General features: G+C 37.9%; 2 protein-coding genes across 2 annotated transcripts; one reads left to right on the forward strand and one right to left on the reverse strand.

Moving 5' to 3' along the window:
• The first annotated feature begins 4,435 nt into the window (after positions 1-4,435).
• On the forward strand, positions 4,436-11,029 carry LOC127632208 (zona pellucida-like domain-containing protein 1). Its single transcript, XM_052110815.1, has 10 exons — positions 4,436-4,529; positions 4,609-4,835; positions 6,667-6,857; positions 6,951-7,023; positions 9,705-9,802; positions 9,911-9,994; positions 10,130-10,301; positions 10,397-10,505; positions 10,655-10,684; positions 10,872-11,029. Exons 1-10 carry the CDS (start codon positions 4,436-4,438, stop codon positions 11,027-11,029), a joined length of 1,236 nt encoding a protein of 411 aa, XP_051966775.1.
• Positions 11,030-12,147: 1,118 nt separating this feature from the next.
• On the reverse strand, positions 12,148-14,670 carry LOC127632061 (apolipoprotein A-IV-like). The gene is made up of 4 exons (XM_052110535.1): positions 14,524-14,670; positions 14,271-14,340; positions 14,082-14,178; positions 12,148-13,300 (listed from the first exon to the last, which is right to left on the reverse strand). Exons 2-4 carry the CDS (start codon positions 14,320-14,322, stop codon positions 12,505-12,507), a joined length of 945 nt encoding a protein of 314 aa, XP_051966495.1. The 5' UTR covers positions 14,323-14,340; positions 14,524-14,670; the 3' UTR covers positions 12,148-12,504.
• Between the last annotated feature and the right edge of the window lie 395 nt (positions 14,671-15,065).

Raw genomic sequence — 15,065 nt, forward strand, 5'->3', positions numbered from 1 at the left:
ACTAGATCACTTATACATTAAACATGTACTTTTAGAATCAACAAGTCAAACCACTGTGCTTCGTGCACTTCCTGTGCTGCTGAGAGAAGACGCCTCAAGATTCTTCAAAGCATTTGGGGTAAATTACTTTATTCACACATTTCTAAATAATTTAACAGTTTTGAAACTTAAAGGAATACCTAACCCAAAAATTACAATTCTTTCATTATTTACTTGCCCTCATGCCATCCCAGATGTGTATGACTTTCTTCTGCAGATCACAAACAAATATTTATAAGAGAATATCAGCTCTGTAGGTTAATATAATGCAAGTGAATGGGTGTCAGTGTCACATATTCCCTGTTGTCTTTAGTTTTTTTGCTTTTATATTGAAATTCTTGTTTAGTTTCCTGTGTTTTTTTGTAGTCCTTGTAGTTTTGTTCCTTGATTGATTCTGCCTGAATGTTTCTCATTCCCTGATTGTTTCCCCAGGTGTACCTTTTCCCTTGTTTATTTAAGCCCTCATTTCCCCGGTTAGTTTGTCAGTTGTTGCATGTTTTGTCATGTTCTTTGTCTGGTTTCCTGCATTTTGTTATATTCTGTGTTACTTTGTTCATCTTTTGTTTGCATTAAGCTGCACTTAGATCCTTATTCTTTAGCTCCAAAAAGCAGTTAAAAACAGCATAGAATTAATCCATACCACTCCAGTTGTTAAATCCATGTCTTCTGAAGTGATATAATTAGTGTGGGTGAGAAACAGAACAATATTTAAGTCCTTTATTACTATAAATCTCCACTTTAATGTTTACATCTGAAAGCCTGTTTAGTTTCAATTTCACACCTGTAAGTGAAAAAAAATATATATATATATTGATCTGTTTATTGTATCTGAAGATATGCATTTAACCACTACAGTCTTGTGGATTACTTTTATTTAGATTTTTTGTGCTTTTTGGAGCTTCAAAGTTCTGCCTTTCACTTATATTGTGAGGACCAACAGAGCTGAGATATTTTTCTAAAATCTTCATTTGTGTTCTGCAGAAGAAGAAAGTCAAACACATGGGATGACATGAGGGTGAGAAAATGATGAGAGAATTTTCATTTTCCTTTTAAGTCTGTCACAGATATTTGGGAAAAAGTAAAAATTTGGTGTGAAGTTTGGAAATATTTAAGTCCTAAAAGTTTTAATTTCTCTTAATTGTCTTTCTGACAATGGTACATAGACCACATCTCACATTTTAAGATAGCTTTGAGATGTAAAATGCAGAATCCATGTTGTTGTTTCAAACTATTTCTGAACTTCCCTGCAGGTGACAGTATTGGACAAGGAATGTTTGTTCAGACGTTCACAACATTCAACCTTTTTTTTTTTTTTTTAGATGTACAGTAAATCCCCTGCCATGAGATTATTAAAATAATGATTAAAAAGCATCAAAACGAAATTTGCATTGGACAGATGTGATTGAATAGATGTCTTCTGAGACCTCAAGCTATGAATCATAAAAGAGTCATGAATCATTTCATTACAGATTCCATTCTTCATAAAATGGTCTTCCCTCTCAGTGTGGTGAACAATTCTCAGTATATCATTTTACATAATGGCAGATGCATCTTTTTTTTTGTACAGAATGTGGTGAAATTACAATACCTATATTGCTGGCACATGAGATGGAATACAACAAACACACAATGACAGATTTTTGTTTTCGGTTTGGTCTACTTTTTTTAGACTAGAATAGACACTTGTAAAAAAGAGCACTGTTGCCGCAGTCTGAACATTTCTGTTTTAGGTTTGGTTAAAAATCTTCAGGGGCCTGAAAACTGATAGAAACTTGTTTAAAAGTAGTAAAAGGTTTAAATGAAAAGAGACGGCTTGTGTGTTTGGAAGGTTAGCCATGAATTATTGTTTTGGTGCTTTTACTTCATTCTGTGAATACAAAACCAGAATGTGTTATGAAATCAGAAAATGATCAAACTTGAATGGTTTATGAAGTGCAGAGATTCCCAATGGAGATGTTGAAGAATTCTCTCGATTCTGTCCTTAGTGCTACTGTATAGAAACGTGTAAGATTATCATACATCAAAGACCTTATATAGTATATAACTATTTTAGACTTTCAATTACAGTAGATGTCTGGAGAGACCCTTGCAGTCATGTGGATTAATGCAATCTGAGAATATAATAAAAGAATGCAGAGATACACATTTAGATTGCTAACACTATTGAGTTGTTTTATCCAGAGGATTAGAATGTAATTTTTGTTTTGTTTTTAAACGGTGTGAAGCATCCCAGTATAAAAAGTGAAATACAGTACGTTCTCTGACCGGGGTTTTTTGGCGCAAACAGGTCTGTGTGCTTCATTCAAGGTTCTTTGTCAGACAAAACTAACGCTTTTGCCTTTAGCAGGGGTGTCTTAGGCTAACTGCTCACAGAGGACAAAAGATGATGCTTGCATGCAAGTCAGACAAACAAAGACTATTACTTGCATCCTGTGTTTCGTACCTTGTGGCATATTATCACATTTCTTAAATTCATAATGTTCTATTCCCAGGAGATTTTGCAGCATTTTATGTTTCTAATGGTTTATGCATAATAGACTCCTAATTTGCATTCTAAAGTTTGAGATTGAGTAATATAAATATAAAATGGTCCCAGATGGATAAAATACAAGAAGGCAATCACACAGGATAAATGAAAACAATAAAATAAAATAAAAATAAAACACTGTTTCAAACTGCTTTCATTGTCATTTCAGACAAACAACAACACTGCATTTGAAAGTTTATATATTGTATTTCATATACAATATATATTTATGCACAAATATTATAAAACCCATGAATTCCATTATATATATTGTGTATTAGAAGACATTAGGAATTCATGGGTTTTATAATATATATATATATATATGTACACACACACACACGCACACACACACATATGTTGTGTTTCCATGTTTTATGGGGACTTTCCATAGACATAATGGTTTTTATACTGTACAAACTTTATATTCTATCCCCTAAACCTAACCCTACCCCTAAACCTAACCCTCACAGAAAACTTTCTGCATTTTTACATTTTCAAAAAACATAATTTAGTATGATTTATAAGCTGTTTTCCTCATGGGGACCGACAAAATGTCCCCACAAGGTCAAAAATTTCGGGTTTTACTATCCTTATGGGGACATTTGGTCCCCACAAAGTGATAAATACACGCTCACTCACACACACAGACTCACACACGCACACACACACATATGTTGTGTTTCCATGTTTTATGGGGACTTTCCATAGACATAATGGTTTTTATACTGTACAAACTTTACATTCTATCCCCTAAACCTAACCCTACCCCTAAACCTAACTCTCACAGAAAACATTCTGCATTTTTACATTTTCAAAAAACATAATTTAGTATGATTTATAAGCTGTTTTCCTCATGGGGACTGACAAAATGTCAGTTTTACTATCCTTATGGGGACATTTGGTCCCCACAAAGTGATAAATACACGCTCTCTCTCACACACACACACACACACACACACACACACACACACACACACACACACACACACACACACACACACACACACACACACAGGTCATATAACAGTTTTTATTTCAATCTCCCTTTATAATGACAGTACAATAACTTATCACTTGATAATCATAGAATAGGTGTCACTTAGATATGTGTCAAAAACACTGTCATAGTATTCAAGAACTTGTTGACCAAGTAATCCTTAGAAAAGAGAAAAGCGAGTATTAATGTTTTAGGTAATTTGGGAAGGAACAGTATTATCGAAGAAGGAGGGATGAGACACTCCCTGCACCTTTTCAATCACGCCTGGGGTCTAATGCTATATAAGACTCATTCAGACAGCTTTCTCAAATTCTGTGCATTCGCACTTAAAGAGATAAACAGGTATGGCACACTAATGTCTTTTTAAATTGATGTATTCTGCTTTAGAGAATGTTCTTTAAATTAGAATAAAAACCTAACATATTCTGAATAGTAACATTCATTGTTAATATAACTTTCACAGAGGTTAAGACTGTTATGATAGATTATAGTGTTGAACTTGTCGTCTATTGAAATCTGTTTGTAATTTGGTTTCACATGTGTAAAATGTTTACCTTAAAGGGAAAGTTAATCAAAAAATGAAACTTCTGCCATGATTTACTCACCTTCATGTTGTTCCAAACCTGTATGACTTTCTTTTGTTTGTAGAACAAAACAAAACATTTTTCTTTTCATACAATAAATGTCAATAGTGACTGAAAATTCTGATGACAGAATTTTCATTTTTGGTGGAAATATGCCTCGAATCCTAAAATGCTTATGTGTTTTTATTTACAAGTGTCTGTATGCAAGAATACTGCTGATGGATATGAAATTCTGAACATCATCCTTCAACCTGGTACATTTTCTGCCTTTGCTCAAAAGTAGAAATGATGCTGTGTCTCTACCTTGGTGCACTGGCTCTTTTCCTGCAGTCAGTTCACTCGGTCTATAACTGCTCCTCTGTATATAACAGGGTTCCAGGTGAGTCTCTGTTCCTCCAGATCTGACACAATTCTCCTTTCTCTAATGTCTTGCAACTAACACCTCCCTTTTTGTCTAGATAACAGTGACCTGACAGTCCACTGTGGCACCAACATGATCTCTCTGGAGGTAAACTTGTGCACCGCTGAGTGGGCAGGCTTTGACCCCAGTGGCCTGGCCCTGAATGGGGAGCGCAATAATGTCCAGTGCACAGGCATCATTGACACCAATGTGAACCCACCGGTCATCCGCTACCAGCTGCCTGTCAATCACAGTCAGGAGAATACATGCAGACAGTCTCTGCAGGTGATAAAAAACAGTTTCTCTACATTTCCTCTATTCCATAACTGTATTGATCTCTAAGAATTTGTAATAATACACTTAATGTATATACTAGAAAATGCTCCTATGTTGCATTTTTCTTACTTAATATTTTTTTAGACAAACGACATTATCAGAAACAATCTGAGTGAAAATATAATTGAAAAGTTAATTTATTTAAGAATTTATTAGTATTTGGTATATTCCCCTTTTGCATTAATGACAGCATGCACTTGAGCTGGCATGGACAGATGATCCTGGTTTTTCCATCTTGTGTGCTTCAATGGAAGCAAGGAAATCTGGCCTTTGGTATAAAGGAGTTCACATAGTCAGTCTCAGAAATTTGCTTACATCTGATTAGTGAAAGAAGAAATCTTAAATGTAATAACTTTTGAAATCTTTGTTTTATGATTTAAAAAAAAAAATCATAAAACTTTCATCTTATTTGCAGGATTAAAGGAATGTTCAGTGTTCAGTAGAAGTTTAGCTCAATCAACATAATTTGTGGCATAATATTGATTAACACAAAAATTTATTTCATCTCGTCCCTCCTTTTCTTAAAAAAAAAAAAAAAAGAAGCAAAAATCGTGGTTACAGTGAGGCACTTTCAATGAACGTGAATGTGACACATTTTTACAGGATTTAAACAGAAATATGAAGCTTATAATTTTATAAAAGCATTAGGATTAAATCTTCTGTTAAAACTTGTGTATTATTTGTGGTGTAAAGTTGTTTAAATTGTAATTTTTACAGTCGTTTTAGGGTTTGTGTAACCCCCTCCCCCACACACACACAAGATGAGACAGTCACAATGTAAGTCAAAAACTGCTTTTATTGTTAACAATAAAAGCAGGCAAAAGTACAAACGGGCAAATCCTGTGAAGAGTTGTCGAGGGAAGCGTAGGGTCAAAAGCCGGGGAATCAAAGAGAGTAAAGGGGGCAAATCCGGGAGAGTAGTCGAGGGGAGCGAGGGTCAAAGCCGGGGTAAACAGGATCGAGAGGCGGGTAAACTAACAAAGGGAGTAGACAGGGGTACTAGTGGAACGAGGAGCTGGCAAGCTAAGGGGGTAAGCAAGAGGAGTTCAAGAGGAGATCAAAACTAGACGAGACTAGCGGTGGCAAAGACACGGGAAACTAAATACAATAACCAACCCCCGTGAAACGGATGTGCTGTGGTATTTATAGGGGAAGGTGCAGGTGTAAACAATGAAAGGTGATGAGACGAGTGCAGGTGAAACGAATAAACGGGTGATTGAGACGAGTGCAGTGTGGTCATAATGTTCGGGCCATAGGAGCGTGCATGTGAGCCCGAGGAGAGAGACCTGCTAACGAGCAGGAGATCTCGAGGGAGCAAAACGAGCGTGAGCTCGAGGGGGGCGGAACGAGCGTGCGAGCTCGAGGGGGCGGAACGAGCGTGCAAGCTCGAGGGGGCGGAACGAGCGTGCAAGCTTGAGGAGTGAGTGTGTGTGCGACGAAGCGGGGATGGGGCAGAGGAGCGGGGTTCGTGACAGTTTGTTGAAGTTACATCGCCATGGTAATGAAGTTGTAATATTGGCTTTAACTTTACACTGAAAAGTTTTGTAAGTAAGGTAAAGGAGTAACAAGAAAAAAATGCATCATGCCACAAATGCTGTTGATTGAGCTTAACTTGTACTGAAGCCGTCACATTCCTTTCAATAAAAAAAAATCCCAGATTTTCAATGCGGTTTCACACTTTTGGAGCTCACTTTCTATTTGAGATTTGGTGCCGCTTTATTTTTTAAAGGCGGATGATGTAGATGCTTGTTCTCTGAATGTATTTGTTGCATGATAATAGATTGTGGATGAGGTGCCCAGTTCCTCTGGTCCATTCAGCATGTTCTCCAGCATTCAGTCAGTCGTCATCACAGGCTTCATTGATACACCCACCTCTTCGGCAGGCCTCATTAGTTACTCCACAGACCTCTACTACCATTTCTCCTGCCGTTACCCACTGGAATATCTCATCAACAACACTCAGATCGTAGCGTGAGTATGAATAGATTCACCCTTCACTCTACGTACTTGACACACTGCAATATGGCAACAAGAGGATTGAGTTGACTCATGTTCTTCATCCAGGTCTTCCGTGTCAGTGGCCACTAGTGACAACAATGGAACTTTCATTGACACTCTCAGTATGAGTGTCTACAATGTGAGTTTGTATTTTTACAGGAATCCTACATTCAAAATTCTAAATGTGCCACATTCTTTTTTGTTACTAACAATTGTATTGATTCCAAAAAGAAAACATACAAACACAACATACATGCACTACTGTGGTCACAAACAACTAGATAATCAAAATAAAAAAAATACATAAACAACATATACATTAAAAAAAACACATAACACATAACAAAAACTAATCTACAAATCCCTCTCCACAGCCACTCCCCGAGAACCCTCCAAAAAAGCCAAATAAAAAACCTCTCCTCAAACACCACCACCTCGCACATCTCCCCGGACCATTCCCTAAAATGAGGGTGCCCCAGCCGACTTCCATCCCCTGAGGATGATCTTCTTAGCAATCATGACTCTGGCTAGGACCCAACTTTTTAAATAACTGTCCCCAAAATCCTCATAGATAAAGTTCTGAACACCCAACCAAAATTCTATGATCATTACACATCCCCAGAATACATTTATTGTGTCCCTGTCTTCTGATTGGCTCCACCAGCAGGTGGGTTTGTCTTTAAGACCCAACCTATACTAGAGGGGGGTCCAGTAGAACCGATGCAAAATCTTAAATTGCATCAGACGACCATTGCATCTCTAGATGCAGACTTGATGCTTTTTAGGATCCTAGCCTACACGCTCTCCTCCAATACCAGGATTAAATCCTTCTCCCATAATCTCATGAGAGAAGATGAAGATCCTTCCCCCAGACTCTGAATTAACAGGGAGTTATACACAGATGCTTCATGACCTTTCCCAAAAGCAGTAATCATAATTTCCAGATTATCGTCTAGGTTACGGATGTAACCTCTGTTCCCTGATGGAGGGAACGAGACGTTGTGTCGAAGAAATGACTAGGGGTGTCTCTTGAGCGCCGAATATACCTCTGAACTATGAAGAAAGGCCAATGAGAGATTGGCAGACATACAGGTATAAAGGCGGGGAAATGCATCTGTTCATCAGGATTTTTCTGAGGAGCCAGAAATGGTCCGAACCGGGGCGAGCTTGCTCTTGCTCTTTTTGGAGCGGGCAAAAGGTCGCCTCTGCGACCTTTGTAAAGATGCAAGGAGACAGGGACATGCTGAAGGGGAGGACCTTGTACTGATACTCCTGGCCGTCGAACGCGAACCGTAGAAAGGGTCGATGTCGAGGCAATATTTAGACGTGGAAGTCTACCACTGCGAACCAATCTAGATGCCGGACGCATCTAGATTTGAACGGGAGTTTGTGCAAAGCCCGGTTGAAAACTCGCAAGTCCAAGATCGGTCGTAAGCCGCCACCTTTCTTGGGTACGATGAAGTAAGGGCTGTAGAAACCCTTATTCATCTCAGTTGGAGGGACAGGATCCATCGCGTCTTTGAGTAAAATGTTGCGATTCCCACTTAGTGTCACTTCTTCGACACAACGTTGAAGTGAGTGACAGATGGGGAACTGCCACTTATAGGGGTGTACATTACTCCCCAAAATAGTACAGAGCAGGTGGCGCAGCTGTAAATATCTAAAGAATTGGAATCTAGGAATCTTAAAATGTTGAACCAAATTATCAAAAGATCTCAGTACTCCACTCTCATATAGTTCACTGAATGTAGTGACCCCCTCCCAATCCACTCTGACTAACAGAAAGGGGACTTATTAATATGTAATTTAGGGTTCAGCCATACGCTTGAGGCACATTTAAATAAATGTCAGAATTAAATTATCTGGACACTTTTGTCCAAACCACGTGCAAATGCGAGATAGCGGGGTGTGATTTAACTTCTCTGGTTAGTTTGATCGAAAGGCTTTGCAATGGCGAAATAGGGGCAAGGACTTCTTGTTCAATACGAAACCAGGGAGGGGCTCTCTCAGGTGGGAGCGACCAATGGGCAAAATATCCAAGACCGAACGCATAATAATAAAACAGAATCGAAAATCAGTCGTCAATTAAAGTGAGTCAATCCACTCACATGAGAAACACAAAATGGCTAACTCACTCCAATGTTTTTATGAAGTACAGTGCTTGCTTGGGGCATTAAAAATACTTTTCGTCTATCCTTAGAATTTATACTCAGTTTGGCCAGAATACATCAATGCAAAAGCGATCTTTTGTAAAATTTTCTTGCATTCCTTGAATTGATCACGTTTCTCTCTTGTCGAATTTGCAAAGTCTGGGAACAAGCAAATTTTGTGATTCTTCCAAGGAAGCTTTCCTTTGCTCCTCGCCTTGCGTAACACAAGATCTTTATCAGATGATCTCAGGAATTTGGCCTGGATTGATTGGGGCCTGTCTCCCTCAGCCGATCTACGAGGCAGAACCCTGTGAGCTCGCTCGATTTCCAGCTTATGGCCTGTTATGTTGAGCATACTTTTAAATCAGCAACCACTTTCATCAGCATCACAGACATGTTGGACAGTTGACGCTGGATTTCCCAGGCCGCACCATTCAAACCGGTCCGTAGGCCCGTCAGAGTGAATTTGAATTATTGTAATTTTTACATATTGACTTCAAAGAGCAAATATGTAGCAGTGTGTATCAAATCATACCAGATTATAACACAAAAATAACTAAAAACTAGCAAATTGCGCAGAGCTTGCCATCTACACGTCCGCACCTCGCATGGCGTCCAAGCTCTTAATGTGCCACATTCTTAAAGATAACCTTGTCTCTTCCTTTTGCAGAGCACTGACTATACCTACCCATTGGTGGTTCCATCTACAGGGCTAGAGCTGCGCACTAAGGTCTATGTTGAAGTTAAAGCTGTCAATCTCACTGGAAGGTTAGAATTATTTAAGTCGTCTCTCAGACAGTGAATTGTATATGCTTCTAATCGTATATGTTTTTTATTTTGGAATTAAATATAATTTGTCTGATTTTCCATCTTCAGTTTTCTTCTGTTGCTGGACCAATGCTTTGCTACCCCATCACCTTATAATCAAACCAACAATAAACAATATAATTTTTTCACCGGGTATGCTATTCCTATTCCTATTACCTTTACCACATTTTCTAAAATCTTCATTGAATGTGCAATCGACCCTTATAAATATTTTGTTGGTTTTGTAAGTGATTAAATCAAAGTTCTATTTATTTTTTTTTATCACAGTTGCGTTGTAGAGAACCGGACAACAGTACTTCATAATGGCATTTCGAAGTTCTCCAGATTCTCGTTTGAAGCATTCCGCTTTGTGGAGCACCGTGATCAAGAAAAATCCACTATATACCTGCACTGTATACTGAGACTTTGTGAGCCAAATAAGTGCCAAGAACTACTTGATGTAAGTGCACCTTTCACTGTTGATGAATAGAACAGAATAGAATAGAATCACTACTACAAGTGAGGTAAGTTAATTCATTTACTACTTTTGTGCAGTCTTGCATCAGGAATGGAAAGCGTAGACGAAGAGCTATAGAACCTTATGGATCACAAGCAAAAGACTCTGCCACAGTGTCTGTGGGTCCTCTGTACACCACAGCCCTGAGTAAGTCTGTAGATACATACAAGGCCTCGTTACACTTAAAGGGATAGTTCACACAAATGTAAAATGATGTCATCATTTACTCACCCTCATGTTGACAGTTTTGAGATGCTAATACCTAACTAATACCAGGTATTTTTTTGATCCTGTAGAGAGTGATGTTCCCACTGCATCTGCCTATGGTATGAGATTTTTTTCACTGAAAATGTTTTAATTTAATTTGTATTGTTTAAATTTATTTTAAATGTACAGTAGTTCCAATCAGGTGTTTTATCTTTTAATAGCTTGAAAATAATCAACAACATTCCACCTAGAAACTAACAGAACAGTGTGGCATGTTTGAAGTGTTTGTTTTCTGTTGTGAATCAGGAGGCAGTGAGGCATTGGAAAGGAACAATGTGAATGTGGCTGCAGTGGTGGTGGGGGTCATATTTGCCACCGGTGGTGTTGTGTTGCTGGTTATGGCTGGAATGTTTGTGCTGAAGAAAGTTTACTGGGCTGGTGCTCTGCCTCGGGCTATCCACTGAGGTGTCCATCAACTTGCCAGCTGCTTTGTGTTGAATTAAACTTTATTTGATATTCCCGATAAGACGTCTGATTACATCACAGCATCTGCACAATCCAGCAGAGAGCCCCTTTGCCTAATGCATATTTAGCATATTTTAATCTGTTTAGAACATTTAGTAGTCCAGTAACTGCTTTGCAGCCATCGGTCTGCAGAAAACTATGATGTTTAATTCTACATGTAAAATGCTAAATACTGCAACAACTTACAGTATGTTTTAAATGTTTGTTATCTGACATATTAGAGGCATGCATGTGGACCTGCATTAATAAGAGGAAATACATTTGGATTATTACAATTGTAATTGCTAACTAATCTTATTGTACTATTATGATCGCAGATTAAAAAAATAAAATTCAGGGCACACTACAAGTTAAACGTGATCAGACAACATTTGTGGCATAATGTTGGTTACCACAAAAATAATAGATTTGTCCCTTGTTTGTTTAAAAAAGAAAAAAGGCAGAAATTGAGGTTACAAGATAACACTCTGCACACACAATGCAGGTGAATGGGGTCAATCCATAAACATTAAGATACACACTTTTTCAGATGTATAACCAGTTAACATGACATTAGTGTCAGTTATAGACCGAGTGAGCTTTTAGTATTATTGCTTATTAACCATATCTGTGTAAAGTTATATCCAACACTACAATTTATTGTCATGACGATATAACAGCAGTAAACCTTGTAATCCAGTAAATGCTGTAATGCCACTAAATCCAGTTTACATGAATATTGTTATATCATGTGGATATACTTTTTAAATGGTGTGTGTTTTAATGGTTATGGACTGACCAAATTCACTTCCATTGTAAGCGCCTTACTGTAAACACAATTTTTCTAAACCAAGAATGAGTCAAAATAATTTATTTGGTAATCAACATTATGCTACACATTCTGTCGATTGTCGATCTGTTTATATTGAACCCGGAATATTCTTTTAATGCTTTGATTTTCTCATTTCTAAAAGATTTCATGCACATTGCTTGTATATTGGCCAATGACTAGCTGCTTTCTGTAATGTGATGTAATGTGATGTAATAACTGTTTAGATGTGATGCAAGTATTTAGGAATTAATATTCTTTATTAGTCTGGTTGAGGCAAAGTTGAACGGACAACATACAGTATAATCATTTCAACATCTGTACAAATATATCTTTATTTACATGCTTTCAAATTGTTTATGAAACAACATATACAGTACAACACACATTTTCAAGAAACCTGCATTAGATGAAAGGTTCTTGGTTGTCTCTTTCCATTGACAGATCAATTGCTTTTAAGATGATCTTTGAAAACTTTACATACATGTACAAAGAGTGTTCTACAAAAGTTACAGTTTACAATATACAATCCAAGCATTGCATGAGCTACTATTTACATTACAGTTGTAATTCTAGAAAAGGATAAGAATGGAGAGGTTTTCTTAATTAATTTAGAGTGTGTACAATGTCTTGTAAAAGGGCAGTAAGTCTAATAGAGAAATCCTCCTGTATGGACTCTATGTTTGTCTGATGAAAGCCAGATGACTCGCCATTATTCTGATTTTCTTGTAGAGTGATTATCTGTTGGTCTAAATTTGAAATAAACTGTTGATTCTGTGCTGAAGAATTCTGGCAGAACTGGTCCACTTTTGAAGCCATCACATCCCTTGGAGGCTGTATTGACGCAAGATGGCCCACCAAAGTTATTTTCAGTGCCGCCACCTTGCCTTGCACCTCCAAACTGAAGGTACACACTTCCTGTCCAAGCCTGGCAGCCACTTCCTCCCAGAGTTCCTTTCCACTACTGTCCTTTTCCTCCTCTACAGCTTCAAAGGCTTTTGTTTTAAACTCGTCAAAAGCTGCAGTCCTTTTCTGGTGGCTTTCATCCAGTGCTTGAGTGACCTTCTGCACAGCCTCCTGGTAGAGTGTTGCTTCATCTGGGTTCAGGTCCTGGAAGTTCAAATTGAGTTTCTCACAGAGTTCCTGGGTGTTGGACTGGAGAGCAGTCTGAAGTTGCTTTGTAAAAGGGGCTAGGAACTCTCGGACATTGGCCAGGGTGTGTTTTGGGTGACTGGGGTAAGGTGAGAGTCTCTCCCTCAGCTCAGCGAGCTCCTGCTTTAGACGAGCTCTTAGCCGTTCAGACTCCATACTCAGCTTGTGTCGGAGTTCAGCAGCCATGGGGTTGTAGGAGTCCTGGGAGTAAAGGTCACTGCTCACAACATGGTTTTTCCACATTCCACTGCTGTAAAAGGAACAAATCAATTTACATTATTTAATTACTTTCTCCTATCATGTTTCTGTTCTCCAATGAACACTTCTACAATGGCCAATCAGGTCTCATAGAATCACATTACTACCTGCATTTTTGCTAAATTACTTTTACATTTCTCTTTGTACATATCGTTGGAGTTTCCTGGAGAAATCAACACTAGAGGCGCTACAACATCAATTACTTTTTCCCCCTTTCACACAAATCACGAGTAAAATTACAGATTATTACTTTTGCCCTTTTCCTCACACTATGCTATCTTATGGCATCAAAACACTTTTACTATAATGTATGACTTGTAAGGCAAAATATTTTAATGTTTGCATTACATAACCAACTACATTTACAAGCTTGTTCTTGAACAATACAATTGCGCAGTAGCTCAAAAGGACAAGGGTACAAGTCCTGGAGAGCACATGAGTTGACACATGAGCCAAAAGTGTCATAGAAGAAGCACAATATTATGCAGGCAATTGTTTTTTTCACACAATTGCCTGGTTTAGGTTAAAGATTTAGGGTAGAGAGGTAGGTTTTGTTGATTTAAAACTCGATAGATCATTAACTTTAAAACCTTATCTGTTTGGGAGTACATTGTAACTCACTTAGCTTAGCAGCACACAGTGGACATTTGACCTCGAACTGCTGTGATATGTGTAATGTACCACGTTATCTCATTTTTCAAAGATGTCATACAGTCACATAGTTTTCATGAGATCAATGAGATGAGAGACAATGCGTGTGATTAAAAACTCACTTTGAATCTTTGGCAAAGGCTTTCTTGTCAAATGCTTGATTGTCTTTCTGTAAACTCCATGGTGCTTCTCGACTGGTTTCATGATCGAGTGGAAATGCTGAAATACATAAGATCAACATAATATAATTAAAATTACATATTTCTGAATTTAAAGAAAACGTGTCAATAAAAATAGCAGAGGCAACAAACCTGTTGTGGTAGCGATGGCCAAAGTCAGTATCGCAAACTGCAGATGCATCATTTCAACTGGTTATTCTCTCTGTTTGGAAATTGGAGATCAGAAAATTATCTTTACAAAGAATCATAAAGTCTCATAAACATTTAGATTACATAAATGTTATTGGCTTTCAATATATTCAAGTTGACAACTCAAATGTCTTCAAGTAATTAGTTTATATGTAGATTTATCCCAATGAATGCAAGGGGAGCATCTGGCCCTTACCTGCTGATGTGTAAATGTGAGAAATTCTTCTCAGATTCCACATTTAAAGCAGTCCCTTATCAGAGGTTTTCCTGGTCTTCATCTGTGTCAACAACACATACCACGTGGAGGGTCAATTTGATAACGGTAAGCAGTGGGATCCTAAAGGTGTTTTGCCGATTGGCCTCTACAAAGCTTCTGTGTTCCAACAACACATATTCAGAGTAGCCCTAGTGATGTCATATCAAGGCCGACACTGACGCAATTCCAAGTCAGGCGAATTGGAATATGTTTACCTCTAAGCAGAGGTGACACTAAAAGGTAAAGACTATTCTTCAGAGAAGGCTGAGAAGTTTTTATATGTAAGATACGTCTAAATTAAGTGTTAAACTGAATCATATTGTTTAAATGCACATTAACATATGATATCTGGAAAGGCTTTGTCCTGGAATTTATGTTGGGTGTGAAGTTCATTCTGTGAACTGTCTGCAGTTTGGCTCAGTTTCATTAGTCGAGTTGTGCCCTACTTGGCTTTCCCACAGCATTGACACAGAAATAAGTCA

The sequence above is a fragment of the Xyrauchen texanus genome, chromosome 38 (assembly GCF_025860055.1).
Source record: "Xyrauchen texanus isolate HMW12.3.18 chromosome 38, RBS_HiC_50CHRs, whole genome shotgun sequence".
Taxonomy (NCBI): domain Eukaryota; kingdom Metazoa; phylum Chordata; class Actinopteri; order Cypriniformes; family Catostomidae; genus Xyrauchen; species Xyrauchen texanus.

Bases quoted from the DNA above. Each gene is read 5' to 3' on its own strand.
- LOC127632208 (XM_052110815.1), top strand. From the start codon at position 4,436: ATGATGCTGTGTCTCTACCTTGGTGCACTGGCTCTTTTCCTGCAGTCA. The intron at 4,836-6,666 runs GTGATAAAAAAC...GCATGATAATAG, and splicing joins CATGCAGACAGTCTCTGCAG to ATTGTGGATGAGGTGCCCAG. The intron at 10,302-10,396 runs GTAAGTGCACCT...ACTTTTGTGCAG, and splicing joins AGTGCCAAGAACTACTTGAT to TCTTGCATCAGGAATGGAAA.
- LOC127632061 (XM_052110535.1), bottom strand. From the start codon at position 14,322: ATGATGCATCTGCAGTTTGCGATACTGACTTTGGCCATCGCTACCACA. The intron at 14,179-14,270 runs GTTTGTTGCCTC...TATGTATTTCAG, and splicing joins GGCCATCGCTACCACAACAG to CATTTCCACTCGATCATGAA. The intron at 13,301-14,081 runs GTGAGTTTTTAA...TTCCTTTTACAG, and splicing joins GCCTTTGCCAAAGATTCAAA to CAGTGGAATGTGGAAAAACC.